Source organism: Glycine max, chromosome 17 (genome assembly GCF_000004515.6).
Source record: "Glycine max cultivar Williams 82 chromosome 17, Glycine_max_v4.0, whole genome shotgun sequence".
Classification (NCBI taxonomy): domain Eukaryota; kingdom Viridiplantae; phylum Streptophyta; class Magnoliopsida; order Fabales; family Fabaceae; genus Glycine; species Glycine max.
In genome coordinates this window covers 3,421,258-3,443,282 of record NC_038253.2, presented here as the reverse complement: position 1 = coordinate 3,443,282, position 22,025 = coordinate 3,421,258, and the positions used below count along the sequence as shown (strand labels likewise).

Below are 22,025 nucleotides of genomic sequence, written 5' to 3'. Positions count from 1 at the left end.
GTAATCAACCCTAAACTATTAGTAGTTTATTTTGCTGGAATAAAAACAGTAATCGTAAATACGCATTACTTTGCAAAACCTTTTTATGTTGGGGAGAAACGAAAAGCGGTAAAGTTCTTATATTTTACCAAATATATTTTTTACTCCATAAAATAATTTATACTCTTCTGTCAAAATAATAAATAAATAGAATTTTACTCTTGTTTTCCGTTAAACAAATAACTCTTTATAATGCTTGATAGAGACACACGGCATTCGAGGGGCAGGACCATGTGAGCAACACATGGACTCGCCATTGATCTTCCATTTGGTTGACTGTCATAGATATATCATATATATAAGATCGACGAAATTATGGTGCCCATATTCATGGTTCATTCCCATGTGAATTTTGTACAAATTTGCAACTGGTGTTTTATGACTCTGAAAGAAACATAATCTTGTGAACAGACTTTGTCCAATACAAGTGGTATTTGTTTTTGCGATTTCAGGTGCCAAACGTATGTGCTACTCTTAAATGTGTTATATTGTTATTGTTGTTATATCATTATATTATATATAAAATATATTAAGATACACACACATTTAATATAAGTGATATAAGTTCACACACACTGACACACATATGATACAAGTTAATTAATTATGGATCAAGTTGTTATAAGAATAAATCTTAGTAATTAAAGTGACTCTATTAAAAAATTCTTGTATGTTTGTAATAAGATCAAATGAAACCTGGAAGAATGACAATTTTATTAACTTTTTTTATAGAATTATTGAAATTCTATCAATCGAATCGTGGTGTTGAAAGTTCATTGCGGAGACGTATGCACTTAAAAACCTAACTGATGTACACTACATTACAATATTTTATGATTTTAAAATATAATTAATTAATTTTCTACCATTAGATTAAATAGAAAAAAAATCTAAATTATCTAAAATTTTGTACACAAAATATATCATCAAGATAATATATATGTATGACATGATTCAATGTATAGTTAGATGGATAAAAATTAATTTTTATAAAGTTATTAAAAGTATCATTTTAAGGAGTTTAACATCTAGTATAATTGCTGTAAAAAAAGCATCTAGTATAATTTGATTGTCTTTATATAATAATAATTATAATAATAAAATCATGAATCGCGGAGACGCCGAACATAATCTTGTCATTTTGTATGATTAAGTTCCAAGTGATGATTGATTAAGGAAATTACAAATAACTAATGAATAACATTTTCTCGAGTAATGTCGGCATGTTGCCAAAGAAAGAAAACTAAGTATGGCGCAAAGTTCTAAGTCACAAATAAGCCGGCATCTCTAAGAAGAAGAAAATCATGCGCACGTTGAGTGAAGTTTTTGAATGTACATATTATAGCTAGATTCTCCCATGTCATGCATTATTGAAACTCCACATAATTATGTGTCAAAAAACCTAAACATAATTATTATCTAAATATAATTATATAGTTTAACTCAACGAGGTTAGGATTGGTTTTCGACAGAATCAGAGTCAGTAAAGAGAAGCCAATCAATTAATTTGGACGTATTACAATTTGATGCTCCAATCGGAGATATAGCAATCTAGTTTTTAATTATTAAATACTTCAAGCAACTTAGCTATTTTGTATATATTATGCTCTCTTTCAAAAGATTAGCCCTTAATGATGCGAACATTAAAAACATTGTATTTGTATAAAGAGATAAGCGAATACTAGACTGAAGAAAATAGAAAGAAGACAAGCCAAGAATATAAAGTACGGTTTATCATTCCAAGCGAGGGAAGCATGTGCATGCATGGTTTAAAGTTTAAACTAAAATCTGAACGGAAACGGGGATTTATTGTTGGATTAGCAGTCTCTTTCCCATGTGCTTGATGTTGCTGTTGAATATTGTTATTGTTGATAAATCAGCATCGCTAAAACACCCCAACTGATATATATATGTGTGTGTGTATATATATATATACATTTAGCTTTATTGGGAACCCTTTAAGCAGGGCTTTATAGGCGGCTATATTTATAATATACTGAAAATTTTGGATGCTGTCATATACATAGGTATGGAATCATTGTTGGATTAGCAATCTCTTTCCCATGTGCTTGATGCTGCTGGTTATTAATCAGCATCGCTGCAACATGCTGACTTGGTTGCTCACATTTAGCTTTATTAATTAACATCCCAATAATCAAGCTAGGTTTTTGAGGCGATAGATTTTTGGTTTGACACATCAATAGAAATTCAAATATTGATTGATCATCGTGTTATGAGAGATTAATCTTTTATGCTAAATTCAACGATATGATGTTAATAGTATTAGATGGTACTTCCATACATGGTAAGGAGTCGAATAATGAGTTATACATAAATAATTAAGCTACTATACACACTTATGTCAGTTCGCTGAGAAATTTGTTTATTTGGATTTCTCATTATTATTTTAATAATGAGTCATAGACATTGCTTAATTATTAACTGGCTTAATAATGAAAAATCCTCATATTTCTTATATACTTTTTTACCTCGGTTATTAAGACTTGTAGACTACGCATTTAATTAGTTAAAAGTACACAGCGTTGCTAATTACGGGGAGGTTGTTATTACATACTAGTATTAAGAATGAGATTATTTACTTCACTCTTTAAAATAACTTGCCTACTTTTGAACTATATCACAAAGATAATATGATAAGATATACTTGTATGATTTGTTTTTTTTTCTTCTTTTTTTGTGGGGAAGTGGTTGTCAAATCTGCTGCGCGCCTCTTTGCGGCAAGAAAGCAATTTTTTTTCTTTAATTAATGTTTCCATTCAGTATTTTTTAGGGGAAAAACGTATCAAAGTGAAGATATAAAGCAACATTATATTGTTTGCAAATGGGCCAATAGCATTATATTTTTTGCAAATAGGCCAATAGCTACTGTACGTCTCCATGCAACTGCATGTACCATGTTTATACGATGTACCAGGACAAATAGAAATTAATGCTAAATTGTATATATTGTAGTTTGTTTTGCATTTTAAATTAATGATAAATGTAAAAATAACTACTTAAAATATTTCTTAATTCACATATTAAACATTTTACTTCATAGTACAACTAACTGGCACATAAACAATGTGAGTCAAAATATAGATATCATCTTCACTTATGGAATAACAATTAATTTTAATCATTAAATTAAAAAAAAGTAAATGATAAAAATAAAAAGTAACTCTAGAAGAGTTACTCGTGATTCCTTCCCTATATATATATATATACATATTCTTTGACTTCTAACTTTAGCCAGTTTAGTTCTTAATATTAATTTACAGATAGATATACTGGATAACAGGATAAGGCTGAAAATGAAAGAAAAGGATTTGGTCAAAACCAATATGATTACCATTTTAATTTCGATTGTGATGCAATATTTGATTCCAACTGGAGCCGCACGATATCTCATCATGTGCTACGATCATATCAACGTAGCAATCTAGATATGCTCGTTCTAGCTTCTACCCTTCTTTGTTTGTTTGTTTGTGAGGAACTTCTACCATATATATTCTTAATTGTTTTCAATTGAAAATAGTTTTACCGTATCAACTTTGCAGTACAAAACATTGCATTTATGAAATAAGACAAGGGATGCGCATTAGATAAACAAGATAATATATGGATATCAAAATATGTTTTTTATACCTGATTATGAGTGAAACAGAGCATGTGCTTGATTAAGACATTAATAGGAATCAGCGTATGGATCACTGCTAAATTAGCTTAGCTTAATTATATCTTTCATGCGATTAATTAGTCCATCAATTCAGATGAATCAGAATTCAAAATGATTTGATTGATTAGCATAACTACTTGACCTATCAGAAACCCGTAAGATGGGCTTTGTTGGTGATTATATATAAGTGTATAGTATATAATATAGCCAAGAAACCCATTTTTTCATTCATAGTATAACAATATAGTCAAGAAAATTATATATTAAAAAAGCTAAAACTCACAAAAGTAAATTTCTATTTTTCATATATTAGCAAGTCGTAGTTTTTTAAAACAAAACAAAATATCATAGTTATTTTTTTTTTAGTTATCCATGTTGTGAATATCAATTCAAATTTTCAAATATTAATGCAAGTAGATCGAAAGTCAAGAGGTGTATTTTAAAAAATAGTGAATGCATCTTAACTCCTTAAAAATTCCACTACAATAATGAGAAGCTAAGTGAAGAGGAGAAATTGTTAAGTTGATGCAAATGGAAGTGGGCCTTTTACATACATTCTTTCAATTGCTAATAAGTTTTTTGTTACTTACCGAACAACTATTCCCACTACTAAATTGTTATTGACACTGCCAGCTATAATAATTTGATCATTCTTCCTTTTTCCTACACCCCAACCCTTCTCCCTTCCTCTCTCATTTCTTCATCACTTCTCTATCTCTTCTCTCTCATGTCTTTCAGACCATCCAACATGATAGTTTTATTTTTTTACACAACAAAATCATGATTCCGTTGTGTTAACACAATAAAATCATGATTCTGTTGTGTGTCAAATTTGATACACAACGGAAACATGTTTATGTTATTATTTTATATTTTCAAAAAATTTACAAAATGGAAACATGTTTTCATTTTGTAAAGTGTATATAAAAATATAACAACGAAAACATTTTTTGTTGTACATTGATAGTTACTTAACGAAAATGTATTTTCATTGAAAAAATGGGGGTAGCCTAAAAAAATCACAGCGAAAGCATGCTTCCGTTGTGTAACTACCAATTTCACAGCAGAAACATATTTTCGTTAAGCAGTTTTTCGGGGAACAATTTTGGAATATAGGTAAAAAACACCTCGCATGGATAGTGCTATTAGCAAAAATGGATAGTTCCAATAGTAATGCCCTATCTAAACATATCACCCTAGATGATGGGTTTGGGAAAAGTGGGTGTCAGCCTAGACGATGAATGCTTTTTCCAATGCCAATGCAAAGTTTAGGGGTGAGTTTTGCAATAATGAGTTCCAAAATGGTTGTATTTGGCTTCATAAAGGAATTTACATGAGGATAAAAAAACGCAAATGCACCATGGCTCGTTTATAACTTGATTTAACAATTTGGGGAACAATTTGATTGCAATAGTAGATAATAAAATAAAGTTTTAATATCTTTGATAGAGTGGAGAAGGAAAGGGGAGAAAAGTAGGAGGAATTTTAAAAATAAAAGGATGTAGAGATAGAGAATTTTTACATAAAAGGATGTTTTAGATGATAAAAAAGGAAAGGATGTGTTTAATAACTAAGGGAGGTTTAAATAAAAATTGCCTTTTTAAAAAGGCTTATTCTTTTGGCACCTTCTTTTTGGGCTTTACTTTAGATTTTTGTTTTTTAATTTCTCATACCTCTTTTTTATTTTATTTTCTAAAAATACAGTTAAATCTTTGTACTCACCTCTCTTAAGTCTTATCCGGTTATCCCCTCCAATGTTTTGGAAGACATTACTCATCTTCTTCCTTTTTCTTCTTCTTAAAAATATTCTATAAAGACACTCATTCAGTCATCCTTCACACCTCATCTTGTTGGATGTTCTTCTTCTGTGGTTCTATTAGTTAATATATGGCATGAAGTAATATTTTTTTTCTTCTATAGATACACAAATTTATTTAAAAGCTGACCTCTCATAATAAATACTCTTATATACACATAAATTTAAAAATCAAACTCTAACCACATATTTAAAGAAGATAATTGCTTGTTAATCATACTCATGCCACATTATAAGTGATGACCTTTCTAGAGTCTTGGAGAGTTCGCACACGACGTTATCGAATGCGCGCGCGAATGGCGGTTGATTAAAAAAACGTCGGTGATAGTTTATATATAAATATTTTATTATTATTATATTGAAGTAGAATTTGATTTCACACTTCAATCCAATTGAGATGACATCAACAAAGAGGTAGTCATTGAACAAAAAAAAAATGGAGCAATCTAGGCGATAGCAACTGATAGGCACAGGAAGTAGTGGACGCGTGGCACGATAGCAGCATGTCCCGTCGACGGGACAAGAAAATTTGGACCGTTGAAGGCTCCTTGGTTGCGGCGCCGTTGACCGGAGCCATAGGTTACGTGATTCGATGATTGCATCTAATCATCAATCATCAGTTAATTAATGCAAAATTCTCGAATCAGTTGTAACCATGTTGGTGCTGGCGCTAACTTCCTTTGCACCCGCCGCGAATCCCTTTCGATTTCGACCCCGCGCGTTCTGTCGCCGTAGGCTCAAAATCAATAACTCTCTCCCACCGCCTCCTTCACCCGCAGTTCCTTTCGAGAATCTCTTCCACAGCTTAATAACTCAGTTCCCTTCCGTCAACTCACTCAATTTCATTACTCCCGCTCTCGGTTTCGCTTCCGGCGTCGCTCTCTTCTTCTCCTCGCGCTCCAATGATTCCGATTCTACCCTCTCCGACATCGGAGAGTGGATCCTGTTCGCGAGTCCGACGCCTTTTAACCGGTTCGTGCTGCTGCGGTGCCCTTCTATATCGTTGGAGGGCGAGAGGCTGGTGAGGGAGGAGAGGCACTACGTGAGAGGAGGGAGGATTGAGGTGCGGAGTGGGAGGGAGAGGGAATTGGAGGAGCTCAGTTATCAGAGGGTGTGTGTGAGTGCTGCTGATGGAGGTGTTGTTTCTTTGGATTGGCCTGATAACTTGCAGTTGGAAGAGGAACGTGGATTGGACACTACTCTCTTGCTCGTTCCCGGCACGCCGCAAGGGAGCATGGACCCCAATGTGAGGTTGTTTGTGGTCGAAGCTCTCAGTAGGGGGTTCTTCCCTGTTGTCATGAATCCCAGAGGATGCGCTGCTTCGCCTCTCACCACTCCCCGGTAACTTTTTAATTCTTTCTTTCAAAACAAAGTATTATTGTTAGGCCAGGCACCAGCTAGAATATAATTTCATTCTAGTCAATTTTTGTGCTTAATGGTATGCTAGTTCTTTTAGGAATCACTGTAGTGGAATACAAGAGGAGTGATAGCATTAGCAACACCCTCTCTACTCTACCATACTCTCTTATTATATTTAAAATTTATGAGAAACCGCAAAATCATAAGTAGGACTCATTAAATATGAAGAGACGCTCACTAATTTTGTGATTTTCAATAAATTTCAATCAGTAGCACAGAGTGTGTTCAAAAGACTGTACTATTAAGTAGCAATATGTTTCTAGCATTTCTCTGAAAACATATCTTATTTTCACATTGGACAGTTCATGATTGGATTTAGCTCTCCTAAAGTGAAGAAAGTTTATAGCTGGTTGGGATTTTAACCACTACACAGTTTGTTATACATAAGTATGCTTTTTAATCGCAATCGTAACAGTTGATTTGCTAATCAACAATTATACTCTCTCTATCCTTTAATAAAGTCTACCCTCACTTTAGAGAAGCTAAATCCTTCATAGGGTCTTACTCTTTGGGACAGGGGAACTGCTACTCTTCATTTTCATCTTCCATTCTCATCCAGCCAACCAACCAAAGGATTATCTACTTCTCTGCCTTCTTCCTCTTTCTCTCCTTTCTCCAATCCTGGTATTGGGAATTTGGTTGTTTCTTAAAATGGATTAGGAGTGCCTTTTTCTCTTTACAGACTTGTGGCAAAGATAAGATAATGGTAAGGACTTCTCAACTACTTCATTTTCTGTAGGTTATTTACTGCTGCTGACAGCGACGATATCTGCATAGCTATAATGTACATCAACAATGCAAGACCATGGACAACCTTGATGGGTGTTGGATGGGGATATGGTGCAAACATGCTGACAAAGTACCTTGCAGAGGTTGGGGAAAGAACACCATTGACAGCTGTCACATGTATAGACAATCCTTTTGATTTAGATGAAGCTACAAGGTCCTCTCCTTACCACATTGTTACTGATCAGAAACTCACTGATGGACTGATAGATATTCTACAAACCAATAAGGTAGACTAATTGCTTTCAATCTTCACCTACCTGTTCCCCTTTTCAACTAGCCTGCTTCAAGATGTCCCGTGCAATCTGTTTTTGTGGACATACATATTTTATTTGTTATACTTCAAATATCTCCTAACGCCTGCAATTATGACTTAGCTAGACACTAATTCTGTAGGCACTATTCCAAGGCAAAACCAAAGGTTTTGATGTGGAAAAAGCTCTGTTGGCAAAATCTGTACGTGATTTTGAAGAAGCAATATCTATGGTATCTTATGGGTTTGGGGCTATAGAAGATTTTTATTCAAAATCCAGCACAAGAAATATGATTAGGGATGTTAAAATCCCTGTTCTCTTTATACAGGTACACATGCCACTTTCTCACGTAAATCCCCATTTGATTAATCACATCCTGTGCATTTTGCTAAATTTTAATTTATTAAGTGATGTATTGTTTTGGGAGGAATTAGTATACTCCTGATTATCCATAACATGCTGCAGAATTGTCTGCAATCGTATTTTAATGCTTCATGACTGGTAAGATAGTGAAACAATTACAACTTCCTTGTATCTGTACTAAAATGGATGACAAAAATGGCTTTGCAAATCACTTTAGGTGTATTTCCTATTTAGTTCTCCTAGTTGCTTGTTCCTTGTGACTTCTTCTTGTTGTAATCCTTAGGGCACTATGGTTAGCAAGAGAAATATATTATAAGCATTGATACATTCTTGATTCGGCTTCATTGCCTTTGATTGTATTTTTTGTTCAATGGATAGATCGATATACAGAGTTTAGACTTTAGAATGAGAAAAAAAATGGAAAAAATTGGGAAGTCCAAACCTTTTATTCCACATTTCATTTTTCTTGACAATAGTAGAACAAGTTGAAGCACCAAGATTTGGAATAGAAATACAATTTAATTAGAATACACTGATAGTGTAATTTTTTTTTTACATTGTCATTCAATCACATACTACTAAGTACGGTAAGTTTTTTTATTTTTATAATAATTACTTTAAAAGTCATACTTAGGATGATTTCTGGTTGGATGACTTTAGTTCCCTTGCAATCACTATACTCGACACCTTATCCTCCATACAACGCAACAATTATCACAAGAAAGATGTATATTACAATTGTTGTCTACTAATTGTTCAACTGAAAGAAGATTCTCACAGAGTCCATAATTTTGGAAATTGGAATAATATCTTCAACAGAAGTAATTGGTAGGGTTTCCATTAGCAATCTGGACATGTGCTGACTTCTGAATCATGGTATGGACATAAATTTTTGACAAATTTACTGAGCTAATCACATGATCTAATGCTGCAGATCCAATAAGCCAAGATTTAGATGAGAATTTTCTATTACCTTGAAGTACCAAAGTTAAGAAGGATGAAAATAGTCATCTGTTGCACCATTCGTAATAAAAACTATTGGTTCAGCATTGTTGTTGACTGCAAAAGTAGTTGAGGTCTTAGCTGTAATCTGATCAGTAGAAGAATTTGCCCATAATAGTGGCTTGGAAACAATAGTCTGATGACTTTGGGGGTAAATTGAACTTTTAAGATATGTCCTGGCTTCCAGAATTTCTTGGTACAATTTGTAACAATGTCACCATAATTTTTGCTAATAAACACTGCTCTTACTCATATTACTTTTTGAGCCTAAAAAGTCGTAGGTGATGTTATCAACTTTTCCTGTTCAGTAGTGGCTTGGGTAAGAAGACAATGATCTTCATGAAACATCTCACCAATGCACACATCCAAAGTAGGAGGAAGATGACAACTCATCAAATTAAAACGAATATCAAAATCTGGTAGCAGCTTCATAAAAAACTTATCACATTTGCTAACCTCATTAACAGACAAAACTTCAAAAGAGAATACTTCTAGATCGTTAACACAAACAATAGAGGAAAATTCTGCCCATAAATTTTTAAAACAAGAAAATATTATGGAATAGACATGCTTCCCTAAGTGTAAATGTTACCCTCCAATTGAAATCCTATAGTTGAATTCATTTGATTATAAACCTTTTTCAAACATTCCCACATTGTTTTTGCTGTTTTATATAGGTATAAATTAAAAACATGTTGATTATTAGACAACCCAATAATCCAAGACATCACCCTAGCATCTTTGACTTTCTATCAAGCAGATTTTTGTAGCATTTGGAGCTGGAACATTGTAATCTCCGTATGCCGCCATAATTCCTTTCCAGTGACAAACAATTGCAAATGAAATTTCCCGGTTGTGTAACACTTCCTAGTTATTTAACCCAAAATTCAGATACTACCAGCCATTTCAAAGGAATGAAAAAATTCTACAAGATACATGTGTTTTCTTTCCACCATAGTGCAACAAATTGCTCAGATCAGATAACACCCATAAAACATATAGAAAGTATAAACTAGAAAGAACCTAGACAAGGGAGATCACAGACAAAGAAAGAACACAAGCGATTCCGTGCACATTCCACTTGGACTTCTTGCAGCAGAGAGAAGATTAAGATCTGGATAAGATACTCTTAGAATGTGGGTTAGGGCCAAACTCAAACCCAAAAGCTAGCTCATGGGGTGGGTGAGGTTGCCCCCCACTTATATATTCTATCTTTGTCTTATTCTCTAGTCAATGTAGGACTTGATTTTTCCCAATACAGTCCCTCACACCCAGGCTTGGTGCATGGATAATATGGTGGGTGGCTCGTTGATGGATCTAGGATAGACTCTAATAATATCTTAGAATGTGGGTTTGGGCCTAACTCAACCCCAAAAGCTAGCTCATCGGGTGAGAATTGCCTACCACCTATATATTCTATCTTGACTCTATCTCTAGCCAATATGAAACTTGGTTTTTCCCAATAGATACAATTTTGACTGAATGATTCTATTGTCTCTTATTGTATTATTATTCAATATTAAAGGTTAGACTTGTTTCTCTGATAATATACAGAGATGTACGGCTATGCAAACTAAATAAAAACAAATCAGTGCAAATATGAGCAATTTGACTTATATATATATGGTGACAACCTTGCTTCTGCGACTCTCCTCTCCCTCTCTCTTTTCTGACAGTGCTTAAGAAATCATAAATAATCTATAAATATCACTCCATGACATGTTTTAATTATTTAACATGGATAAATGTTTATATAAGTCCATTTTTTATTAAACTATGCCATTTTCATATTGTTTGTTGTTTGCTAAGTATTGATTCCTTTATGCAAGCATGCAAATGCAAAAAAGTCTTATAAGTTGTATATTTTATCAGAGTGATAATGGGATGGTTCCCGTATTCTCAGTTCCACGCAACCTGATTGCAGAAAATCCATTCACAAGTCTGCTCCTATGTTCTTGTTTGCCTTCAAGTGGTACTGATACCCACATGTCTGCTTTATCATGGTGTCAGCTTCTAACAATTGAGGTAACAATTTCTCTCTATCTAGTTATGATGAGTATGTCTTATTTGTGTGACTGTTCAACTTGGCAATTCTAGTCCAAAGTCTTCCCTTGGACCATATTTATTCTATTTATAGGTTCTAAAAATTAGACTGGACTGGCCAGTTAGACGTGTTAGAAAATGAGAAATATTTGATGATACCATTTTTATATCTAAGAATATTTGAGAGTATCTTAGATGATCTTTTAGGATTTATTCTTCTTTTATATTTTATGATTTGTTTCCTTATTTAATTAGGATATATGTAATTATAGGCATATATAATCTGATTAGAATATGATTTATTAGAATCTAATTTACAGGCATATCATACCATGTAGATAGAAATGAGATCTGCTATAATTATTTGTATTTATTGCAATCAGTCTATATAGACTCCATTGTGTAGTTCAGACACACGGATTCAGCAGCTTTATGGCTCTCCTTTCTGTCTTTCAACATAATATTAGAGCAGTACCATCTCCCGTGACCTGTTCAGTAACTATTTTGTTACGGAGTTTCCTAGAACAAAAAATTCAGAACTCCAACTAGTCACCTTTGTTTGGTCATATCTGATCCATGGAAATATAGGAGTTTGGTTGGAAAACTAAACTACTGAGGTAAGCAAGTTCTTGAACTCTCCCTGCCAGGATCATTGGTTAGTTGGCAGCATTATAGCATTCTTGGTAGTTAGCCAATAAAATGCTGCATACTTTTCCTCAATTTCACCTTGACAACAAGGTGCATGCTTTGGGGATGCAGAGGAGTATTGATAGCAGACCTTGATTAAAAGGGTCTATGTCAGGAGGGATAAGCAAAGGGTAAGTGGGGAAATGATACAAATATGAATAATAACTGAATGGCTGATTTTACAAGGGTGGGCAACTACCTAACAGAATAAGTAGTATAAATTAGAGGAGGGCTTAAATGCACTTTTTACCTCCAACTTTTCCGTTTTTGGCGAATTTTACCCCAACAAATTAGTTTGAAACATTTTATCCCTTACTTTTAAGAAACTTGCGAATTTTACCTTCCGTAGTTTGTCTCTTAATTTACTAATGAAGATTTGATGTGACATGCTGAAAATATTGCACTTTTTACCTCCAATTTTTTTTACTTTTCAGCGAAGTTTGCCCCCAACTTTTTTACTTTCTGAAAAACTTTATCCCTAGATTTTCACTTTTTGGCCAATTTTACCCACAACTTTTGCACTAGTTAACTGACAATTAATGGACAAATGACTGGAAGTAAAATTTGTAAGATTTTTTTACCTATTCAATGATTGGTTTAGTTTTGAAAATATTGATTACTCAAATTAGTAAAACACTTAAACAATTGAAAAACCCTAAAAGATATCATGATGTTAAATTCTATAATTTTTTATTGATGAGAATTTGCTTCACATCTTTTTAATCTCGATCTATGGGTACATAGCTTCCCTGCAAAACCTATATAGCTAGGTTTATTAGTTTCCTTGATATGTGAGGTAAAAATTTGCCTTATCATAATTAATTTATTTTTTACCTTTGTTGAATGTGAGGTTTTCAAGTCTATTCTTGCAAGTGATAATTTGACATGTTATATGTGCAGTGGCTCACAGCAGTGGAGCTGGGACTCTTGAAGGGCCGTCATCCTCTTCTGACAGATATAGATGTTAGCATAAATCCTTCTAAAGGATTAGTTGTTGTCGAAGAAGTAAGGTCAAATAAGGATGCTAAAGTTGGCACACTGTTGGATCTTACTCGGTCAGATGCATTTAATGGATACTCTGCCGATCCCACTAAAGATTTGCTTGAAGAAAATGAGAATAACACTGGTCTCCAATTTAATTCCCAACAAGGTCTAAAACGGAACTTTGAGCAGGATGATATGAATTTACAGGTAAAAGATGGCCCATTACAGCAGACTAGATCCAGTGATGCAGATTTAATTGAAGAGGAGAATGTTGTCTCGGCAGATAGTGAACATGGTCAAGTTCTACAGACAGCACAAGTGGTAATAAATATGCTAGATATTACCATGCCTGGTACTCTAACAGAAGAGAGGAAGAACAAGGTAGAGCACAAAGTCTTGTTGCTAGGTGTCATTTTTAGGTTTGGAGGTCTTGTTTCTTGTTCTTTCTTCTATTAGTTTTATTATCTTTTGTGCTAAAAGAACAACGAAGAGGGAGAACTTATTGGTTTGCCCTCAACAACATGTCGGCCACAGGGGTGGTGGGGTGGGGTTGAGGACTACAGGACTAGCATGTTTTTGTGTATATTTATTTGCTAAAATGGATTGCAATAGATTTTTGAACATCCATCCTCTGGTTGGAATTTTTCTTTTAATCTTATTAAAGATTTATATCATTCAGATTTTACTTATGATCCTTCATGTTCTTTTTTTATATTCCTAGTGAATATTTGCGGAAAGGGAGGGGTGGGGGGGAGGGGGGATTTGCCAGGAATCTTCTTTAATTGTGTCGATTTATCAAGAAATACATTTTTAAAATGAAATATTTATAATTTCACTCTACCTAGTTACTTTAAATCATGTAGCTGCTGCTACTAAGAGAATTTTCTTTTCTTTTATTGTGGGGTGTCAACTATAATAAGTTCTCATCTTTTATTATAAGTTGTTGGCTTCTCAATTTTTGTGAACCCTGTGTGTGTTTCATGTTGTTAAGAGTATGTAAAAGAATTACATTCTTATTTACTGCAAACAAGTTGTCTTTAGTCTTTATTTATCCCTCAATCTTTGGCATGCAGTCACTTGATTTTCTTTATTCTATTGTTAGTTATGTAACATCTGAAATGGTTTATCTAGATTTTTGCTTAGTTTTAGAATCTTGTAATTACGGTGACAATTGTAACAAATTTCCAGGTGTTAACTGCTGTGGGTCAAGGAGAGACACTCATGAAAGCTTTAGAGGATGCTGTTCCAGAAGATGTCCGTGGAAAGTTAACAGATGCAGTGACTGGAATTTTGCATGCAAGGGGCTCTAAGTTGAAGGTAGATAGGATTCTTAATATTTCTCAGGCTCCTGAATCCGTATCAGGGCAGAAGAACCAAGAAAAATTCAGAGTATCTGGTGCAGAAGTTATGGTTGAAGATCAGCCCTCTGTGAATCAGATGAAAAAGACTAGTAGTCCTATAGATGGCTCTGATGATGCTCCAGGTAGCATTGGCAAGCTTGCTGAAGGAACAGAAACAGAAGTTATTCCCATAGAGAAATCACCAAATTCTACAAATTTAGCCCAGTCTCAAGAATCAAATGATGAAGTTAGTTCTTCTGGTTCTTTAAGGAAGGAAACAGACGAGTCTAATGATAATAATGACACAAATGAGGAATCAAAAGGAAAATCTGTTCCTGATATTGATCATATTAAGAATGGATTGGAAACAGGCTCTAAACCATACACTCCTGGGCTTCCTGATGGAGCAGGTGGCTTTGAATCAGCAGCTGTGGGTGAGCAGAAAAGCCAAAACAGTGGAATAGCTCAAGCAGACCCAAAGGAGGAAAACACTATCCTGAAGGACGAGCAGAAAAGTCAGGATTTCTCTAGCGATCATAGTAAAAATACTTCAACTGATGCAAAAGAAGAACCCTCTTCGCCTTCTATGTCCTCTGAGCACCAAACAATAGAAAGGGAAGGTAATGATAGTGAGAAAAAAGATAATAAGAATATGCAGCATGTTTCACACCAGACCCACTCTAACAATTTGGCTTCTAATGCCCCTGCCTTCAGTGTTTCTCAAGCATTGGATGCCTTGGCAGGGATGGATGATTCCACCCAAGTGGCTGTTAATAGTGTTTTTGGTGTGATAGAAAATATGATATCTCAGCTTGAGCAGAGCTCGGAGAATGAAGAAGTCGAGGATGGAAAAGATGTTGAACAGAAGATAGAAGAAAAACAAAAAACTAATAGGCAAACAAAGGATTCCAACACATCTGCTGATCCTTCAGTAGATGATCACCACAATGATATGCACTTGAATAATGGTTCTTGTCATACAGAGGAACAACCATCTCAAAGTCTTAGTGAAATTAATGGGAACCGTATATTCAATGCTCAAAGTTGTAACTCTAATGATCACCTAGTTCAGAAGGAAAATAATACAAATACTCAACTGATTGACAAAAGATTTCTCATTGGTAAATGGGATGGACACAGACACATGGATAGGATGCCAGAGTTCATAGCTGGTGGTTCGTACGGGGGCTCTCCTTACAATGAAAATTTCCATAAATATCTTGTTTCAAAGATTCCTATCAAACCACTTGATTTAGGCACAACAACTGCATTATTGCTTGACTATTTCCCAGAAGAAGGTCAATGGAAACTTTTTGAACAACCACAAAACATGGAAATTGCTTCTTCTCATACTGAAACTAGTGAAGAGGCTGGGCCCAAGATGAAGGCTCCCTCCTCTGCAAAATCTTCTAATGCAGAGAAATATATTGAACCACCATATGTAATATTAGATGCTGAAAAGCAACAAGAACCTGTCAAAGAGTTCATTACAACAGACACAGAAAACAGAATGACTGACACCAGTGATGACAGGTCAGATGAATTGATGCAATTTGTGAAACAGAGTGTGTTACATTCTTTGAAGATGGAAGTTAGTCGCAAGCTGAATGCTTCAGAAATGATAGAAATGAAGTCAAAGCTTGCTGAAGATATGGAACATGTGGCAAATGCAATTTCAAAAGCTGTTGTACATAGCAAGGTGCAACAACTATATACTGAAGAAAGCAAGGTGCAACAACTATATACTGAAGAAAGCAAGGTGCAACAACTATATACTGAAATTCAAGGTCGTAATGTTGAGGGGGCTATAGAAAAGGTAGGTACTCTTGAAGGGGAGCATGTCATTAATGTAATTTCTTCCTCCATTCAGCAAACAGACTGCCTGAGAAAAGTGGTTCCTGTTGGTGTTCTTGCTGGGTCCATCTTAGCTTCCTTGAGGAAATATTTTAATGTAACTACACTTCAAGATGATCACAGAAGATCTCTGATCCATGATGATGAGGAAAAACCTAGCACGAAGAATTATGGCAATGAAGGTGTCACAGAGATAGATCAAGTACCTGACGAGAAAACTAGTTTGGATCATCCTATTCAGACAGAGAGAATAGAAAGTGCATCAAAAGATACTAGCAAAAATACTGTCATGGTTGGCGCTGTTACAGCTGCTCTTGGGGCTTCTGCTTTATTCATGCAACAGAAGGTATTAGCTCAATCTCTTCAGATGGGAATGGGATGAATAACAGTTTACTACTTTAAAATTAAACTGCCAGTTGCATGTAAGCAGAGGTGTCTGAGTTTTAAACTTAAAATTGTTCTGTTCCAGGATCCCCAACAAGAAAATGAAACCGCTGAAAGCTCATCCACATCTCTGAAAATGAATAATTGCCATAAAAAAGAGCCAGAACGACTTCAGGAGGAGGTCTCTGAGAAGAACCAGAATAACATAGTCACAAGCCTTGCTGAGAAAGCCATGTCAGTTGCTGGTCCAGTTGTACCTACTAAAGAAGATGGTGAAGTGGATCAAGAAAGGTCAGAACACACATTTTGCCAACATGCAAGCACTCCATTGGTTTTCTTTTTCTCTAATGATTTGACATGACTTCCCTCCATGAACAGACTGGTCGCAATGCTTGCTGATTTAGGACATAGAGGTGGCTTGTTGAGGCTAGTTGGAAAGATTGCTTTGCTATGGGGTGGTATACGTGGTGCAATGAGTTTGACGGACAGGCTTCTCTCATTCTTACGTATTGCTGAACGCCCTTTGTTTCAGAGGTAATTTGAACTGGAAATGTTCACTTCATTCTATGTTACCCTGTAGTGCTAATAGTTCTAGCCTTTCCATTTTTGGAATTACTGGTTGAAAATAGAAGCTGCACTTATTTAGAAACAAAATATCATAACCTGTTGAATTTATAGGGGTAGATTTAGAGAAAAGATAGAATTTAGAGAATGAGAATGGTTTCTTATTCAGTAGAATGTAGTGCATAGGTTATGCAAGGCATCTATATATATAGGCTCTTAATAGTCGGGAGTGTTTGGATAAACTTCTCCAGAAGCACTAATAGGAAAAACAAGAAGGAAAAATGAAAAAGCTTCTCCATAAGCTAAAATTAGCTTATGTTTAAGTTAAAAATCAGTTTTTAGAGAAGTTAATATGAGATAGCTTCTACATAAGCTAATTTTAGCTTTTGGAGAAACTTTTTCATTTTTCCTTCTTATTTTTTTTTCCCATAAGTACTTACTATCTATATGCTTAATGGCCAAGAGAGTGTGAATTTATATCTTTTTATATATCTCTCAAACTTAACTTTTTTTTCTCTTCTAGGATTTTTGGGTTTGTTGGCATGACCCTTGTTCTATGGTCTCCTGTTGCCATTCCATTACTTCCAACAATTGTTCAGAGCTGGACAACAAAAACTTCTTCCGTAATAGCTGAGTTTGCTTGCATTGTTGGCCTGTACACTGCTATAGTAATACTTGTTATGTTATGGGGGGAAAGAATCCGTGGATACGAAAATGCATTTCAACAGTATGGGCTGGACTTGACATCACCACAAAAGGTAAATGTTTGAGATAAAAACTAATGGATAAGTCTAGGAGTAATTTCAGTAGAATATATTGGAGATTATCCAGATATTTATTTGAAGTTGTTACTCATGTTTTTATCTTTTCTTTTCTTTCCTTTTTTTTTTTGAAATATCTGTGTTAAAATTGATCACATGTAGCATTAATTCATTATCATAGATAATATCTACTAAGATGTTGGAAATGACAATGAAAATGTGCTATAATTTGCTTTGAGGAGAGGGGAGTGGAGGAAACACTTGTTATGTTTGGAATAACTACATGTTAGAATGTAGCAATTGGCAGTGATATGAAAATGGTTCTAACTAAGGCCTATAGGCAACTGCTGCTTTTAGTTTTAGTGGCTATTTGACACAGTATCTTTTTGCAATACAGAGGGCGAAGTTTAATTACATGTTACCATATATTACTATAATGGATGGTGTTCATGATATGTAGTGTTGCTGTGTTGGAACTTTTTCTCTTATTTCTTAATCGTGTGTGGCTAAGTTACCTTAAACAACTAAGCTAAAATTTGTTTTCAATTATGATCTCTTATTCTATATAAAAGGATTTGATGGCTGTTAACCAAAAGGATTTATCTTCTTTTGGCTGGGTTTGAGTTCTGTTTTAAGTGTCAATTCCTTCCTCTATATGTTTAGCACTACAGTGTAATCTTAAGCCTTTTATCATACATCAGTGTTAAAGTTTTGTTCTCCAATGGAAAAGAAATTGACCCCTATTGCCTCGAGGCCACTGGTCATTTGAATAAAGGGCGTGCTAGAGCATTAAAAATCATTTACACAACATGGGCTATTTTGTTTTTGAATCATAGTATTTGCTTTTTAGCTTTTTTTTTTTATATTGTTTAAAAGACATACAGGGAGCCCATCAATTCCTGTGGTTTGTGTTTAATAAGTAAACTAAGATAATGATTCCTTATCTGCACTAATTTAGGTGAGATTTATTGTTAATGCACAACATTTACATTATACTTTGAATTGCAAAAGAACAGGTAACAATGTAGAGGAACATAATGTATAGGAGACTAGTAAAAGACATTCTTCCCTACTCTAAATGGTAATTTTAGCTTTCTTAATTTTTCCCGAATCTGTACTATCATTTACTTTACAATTTACTGAGTATGCAAGTGATTATAAATCTTGCTATGTGTTGCTTGTCTTGGTTGGATTTAATGCTCTAGTTTCCCCTTGGGACATTCTTTTTGCTCCAATTTTTGTTTGGGAAAGGATGAGGAGAGCTTCAGGAGAATATGAAATTTTTATTGAATATATTCATTAGCTTTACTTGTCTACTTGATTCTTAAAACAAGCTAATTTTGGATCCTTGCTGCAGCTATTTGAGTTCTTGAAAGGCTTGGTTGGTGGGGTCATCTTCATTTTTTCAATCCATGTTGTGAATGCATTACTTGGTTGTGCAAGTTTCTCTTGGCCTCATATTCCAACTTCTTTAGATGCCATAACTTGGCTAAAAGTGTATGGACATATGGGTCTGGTAGTTGTTCAAGGAACTGTGATGGCAAGTGCTATTGCAGTGGTGGAAGAATTGCTTTTTAGGTCATGGTTGCCCCAGGAAATTGAAGTTGATCTTGGATATCATCAGGGAATTATTATTTCAGGGCTGGCATTTTCTTTCTTGCAGAGGTTTGTCTTCTTTTCTGGAATCAAAACTTTTGTTTATTGTATTAACAAATTACACCTTGTAAATAGGTATGGCCTGATTCATTCCCAGCCACACAGTAACTCTGCCTAATTTGTTATAAAAGGTTCATACACTTTTATGAAAACCAATTTGTGCTAAACAGTACTGCTGACTACAGAAAAGTTGGAATGATGTGATTCTTCATATAATAAATTGAAGTTATGTGACTCTTCATGACTGCACTAGGTATCTAAAATAGGGATGTTGGAAAAGCTGCCTTAATTGCAGACACCCCTTAGCCCGACTTAGTTGTGGCTTCTTTGTGGCTTGCGGATTGCTTGAAGTGCAATCTTGAGGGTGGTGGTTTAGTCCCACATCAACTAGTGATATGGCCAAAATAATGTATATAAATGAGGGGATAACCCTCTCCTTACAAGTCGGTTTTATAGGGTTAAGTTAGGCGCATAACCCACACTTTAAGAGGGACATTTTCCATAACAAGGCTCACTCAAAACGCTTAATTTGCTTATTACACTTGATGCACTCATAAATTCATTTGACACTACCCTTGAGTGCACAAAACATAATGGAATTGCTGTCTTGGCTTAAGTTTTACCTATAGTTTTTCTCAGTCTCCATGTGTCTCATAGTGCTTGGGCTACCCTCCATCTAATCTACTATTACACCTTATTGGAACTTCTACATGTTAAATTTCATCTTAAAACCCACTTGGTTTAAATATAGTTGTCCAACAGATATATAAATTGCACCTCCCTCCACAAATGCCTACCGTAATAGGCAATGCCTACCAGAATAGGCAATAGGCAATTCACGAAAATGTACTATAAGCTTTGAATATCATGTTAGATTTCCTAACACTACAAGTCTTCTATACACATAACTAACTAAATAACCTAAAGCAAGTTTCTACCAAGAGAAAAGGAATGGTAATTAATTAGTTATTGATATTATGCAAGTTTATGTAAGATAAAATACATGAAACTAACATTACTATATAAAATCATGCTTTCCCACCCCAAAAATCCGCAACTAAGGGTATAGCCTGATTTAAATATCTTCACTATTTATGTACTTGTTGGTCAGACTCAGAGCATTCTTTCCTAAACTTTCTCCTCTTTTATATAGTTCTCTTCCTACTTTGAAGTGAGATGTGTCATTATAATGAAATATTTCCTTTTTCTTTTTTTGTGTTTATATTTACCAGAGTAGATTATAGTTCACTCATTCTCTTCCTTATCTTCTCTTTTGGTGGGATTTTCAGGTCTCTGCAAGCAATACCTGGACTTTGGCTTTTGTCTATGTCTTTGTCAGGTGCCCGACAGAGAAATGGAGGTAGCCTCTTCATCCCCATTGGGCTACGCACAGGAATGATGGCATCCACTTTTATGTTGCAAAAGGGTGGATTTTTAACATATCATAATAAGTGCAACCTTCCTCTCTGGATAATCGGGAACCATCCTTTTCAACCATTTAGTGGTTTAGTTGGTTTGGTATTTTCTTTGTCATTGGCAATACTTCTCTACCCCAGACAGACTTTACAAAGAAAGGAGGCTCAGGAATAAGTAGAAAATTTATTAGTGATATCATTACAGTTATGAATTTGGCGATGCCAGTTGTGTTAATATGCCAAAATTAGAGGTAGCCTGTGGGGCATTTTGATTCTACTATACACAGTATAAGTTTCTCTTGTACTGTTAATTGGGGAGTAAAGAATGAGAAGACAGTAATCGAGGGGCATACGAAGAAAGTTGAAACTTAAAAACATTAAATGCTTCAATTCCGAGTATCTTGTAAATTTTTCATTTGGAACCTGGAGGCAGGCATCAGTTATGATGTGAGTTGTAGATTTATAGATTATAGGTATGGTGTACACGGTTGACTTTGAAAGTAGAAAAGCTACAAGTTTGTAAAGAGATTTTTGTATTTTATTTTTGTACTTCGTCAGCCAATCCAAGTGTACAGTAGGGTTACTGTAAGTTTTGATTGTTGTATCATTATTTATCAGAACACGATATGATGTAGAGGAGCTAGGATATAGGACCAGATAGGTGTCAGTTTTGTTTTACTCCTTTTCTCTCTCTTAAATTTACCATTTTCATAGGCATATTTATATTGTAACACTAAAAATGTTCACAATGATTCGTGCTTACTTTTATGACATCAATTCTTTCTTTTGATTTAAAGATTCATGTCTTTATGTTAATTTTTTATGTTGTATTATAGTTATGTGTCGAATGATTTTGTAAAAATTTGTCATGGCCCCATGGCCATGTCCTTGTCATAACACGATATTCCGTGTTGTATCTGCACTTCCTAGGAATCTACTGTAATAAACATTTTTTTTTATGATGATTGGCTGGTGTTCA

The 22,025-nt window shown here is 34.6% G+C and overlaps 1 protein-coding gene across 2 annotated transcripts; it reads left to right on the top strand.

The window, feature by feature from the left end:
- Positions 1 to 5,849: 5,849 nt before the first annotated feature.
- On the top strand, positions 5,850 to 21,842 carry LOC100786263 (uncharacterized). 2 transcript variants are annotated; one of them, XM_006600366.4, is made up of 12 exons: positions 5,850 to 6,875; positions 7,693 to 7,969; positions 8,136 to 8,321; positions 11,231 to 11,383; positions 12,989 to 13,453; positions 14,261 to 16,111; positions 16,142 to 16,612; positions 16,736 to 16,941; positions 17,029 to 17,184; positions 17,738 to 17,972; positions 19,333 to 19,640; positions 20,921 to 21,842. In XM_006600366.4, the coding sequence occupies exons 1-12, from the start codon at positions 6,190 to 6,192 to the stop codon at positions 21,219 to 21,221; spliced, it is 5,295 nt and encodes a 1,764-aa protein (XP_006600429.1). In that variant the 5' UTR covers positions 5,850 to 6,189; the 3' UTR covers positions 21,222 to 21,842. The 2 variants fall into 2 exon arrangements, with proteins under 2 accessions (XP_006600429.1, XP_006600428.1); XM_006600365.4 differs by having other exon boundaries at positions 14,261 to 16,612.
- The last annotated feature ends 183 nt before the right edge of the window (positions 21,843 to 22,025 follow it).

Excerpts from the sequence above, each read along its gene's own strand:
- LOC100786263 (XM_006600365.4), top strand. The coding sequence starts at position 6,190 with ATGTTGGTGCTGGCGCTAACTTCCTTTGCACCCGCCGCGAATCCCTTT. Across the intron at positions 13,454-14,260 it reads CAGAAGAGAGGAAGAACAAG|GTGTTAACTGCTGTGGGTCA; the intron begins GTAGAGCACAAA and ends ACAAATTTCCAG. Across the intron at positions 16,613-16,735 it reads CTTTATTCATGCAACAGAAG|GATCCCCAACAAGAAAATGA; the intron begins GTATTAGCTCAA and ends GTTCTGTTCCAG.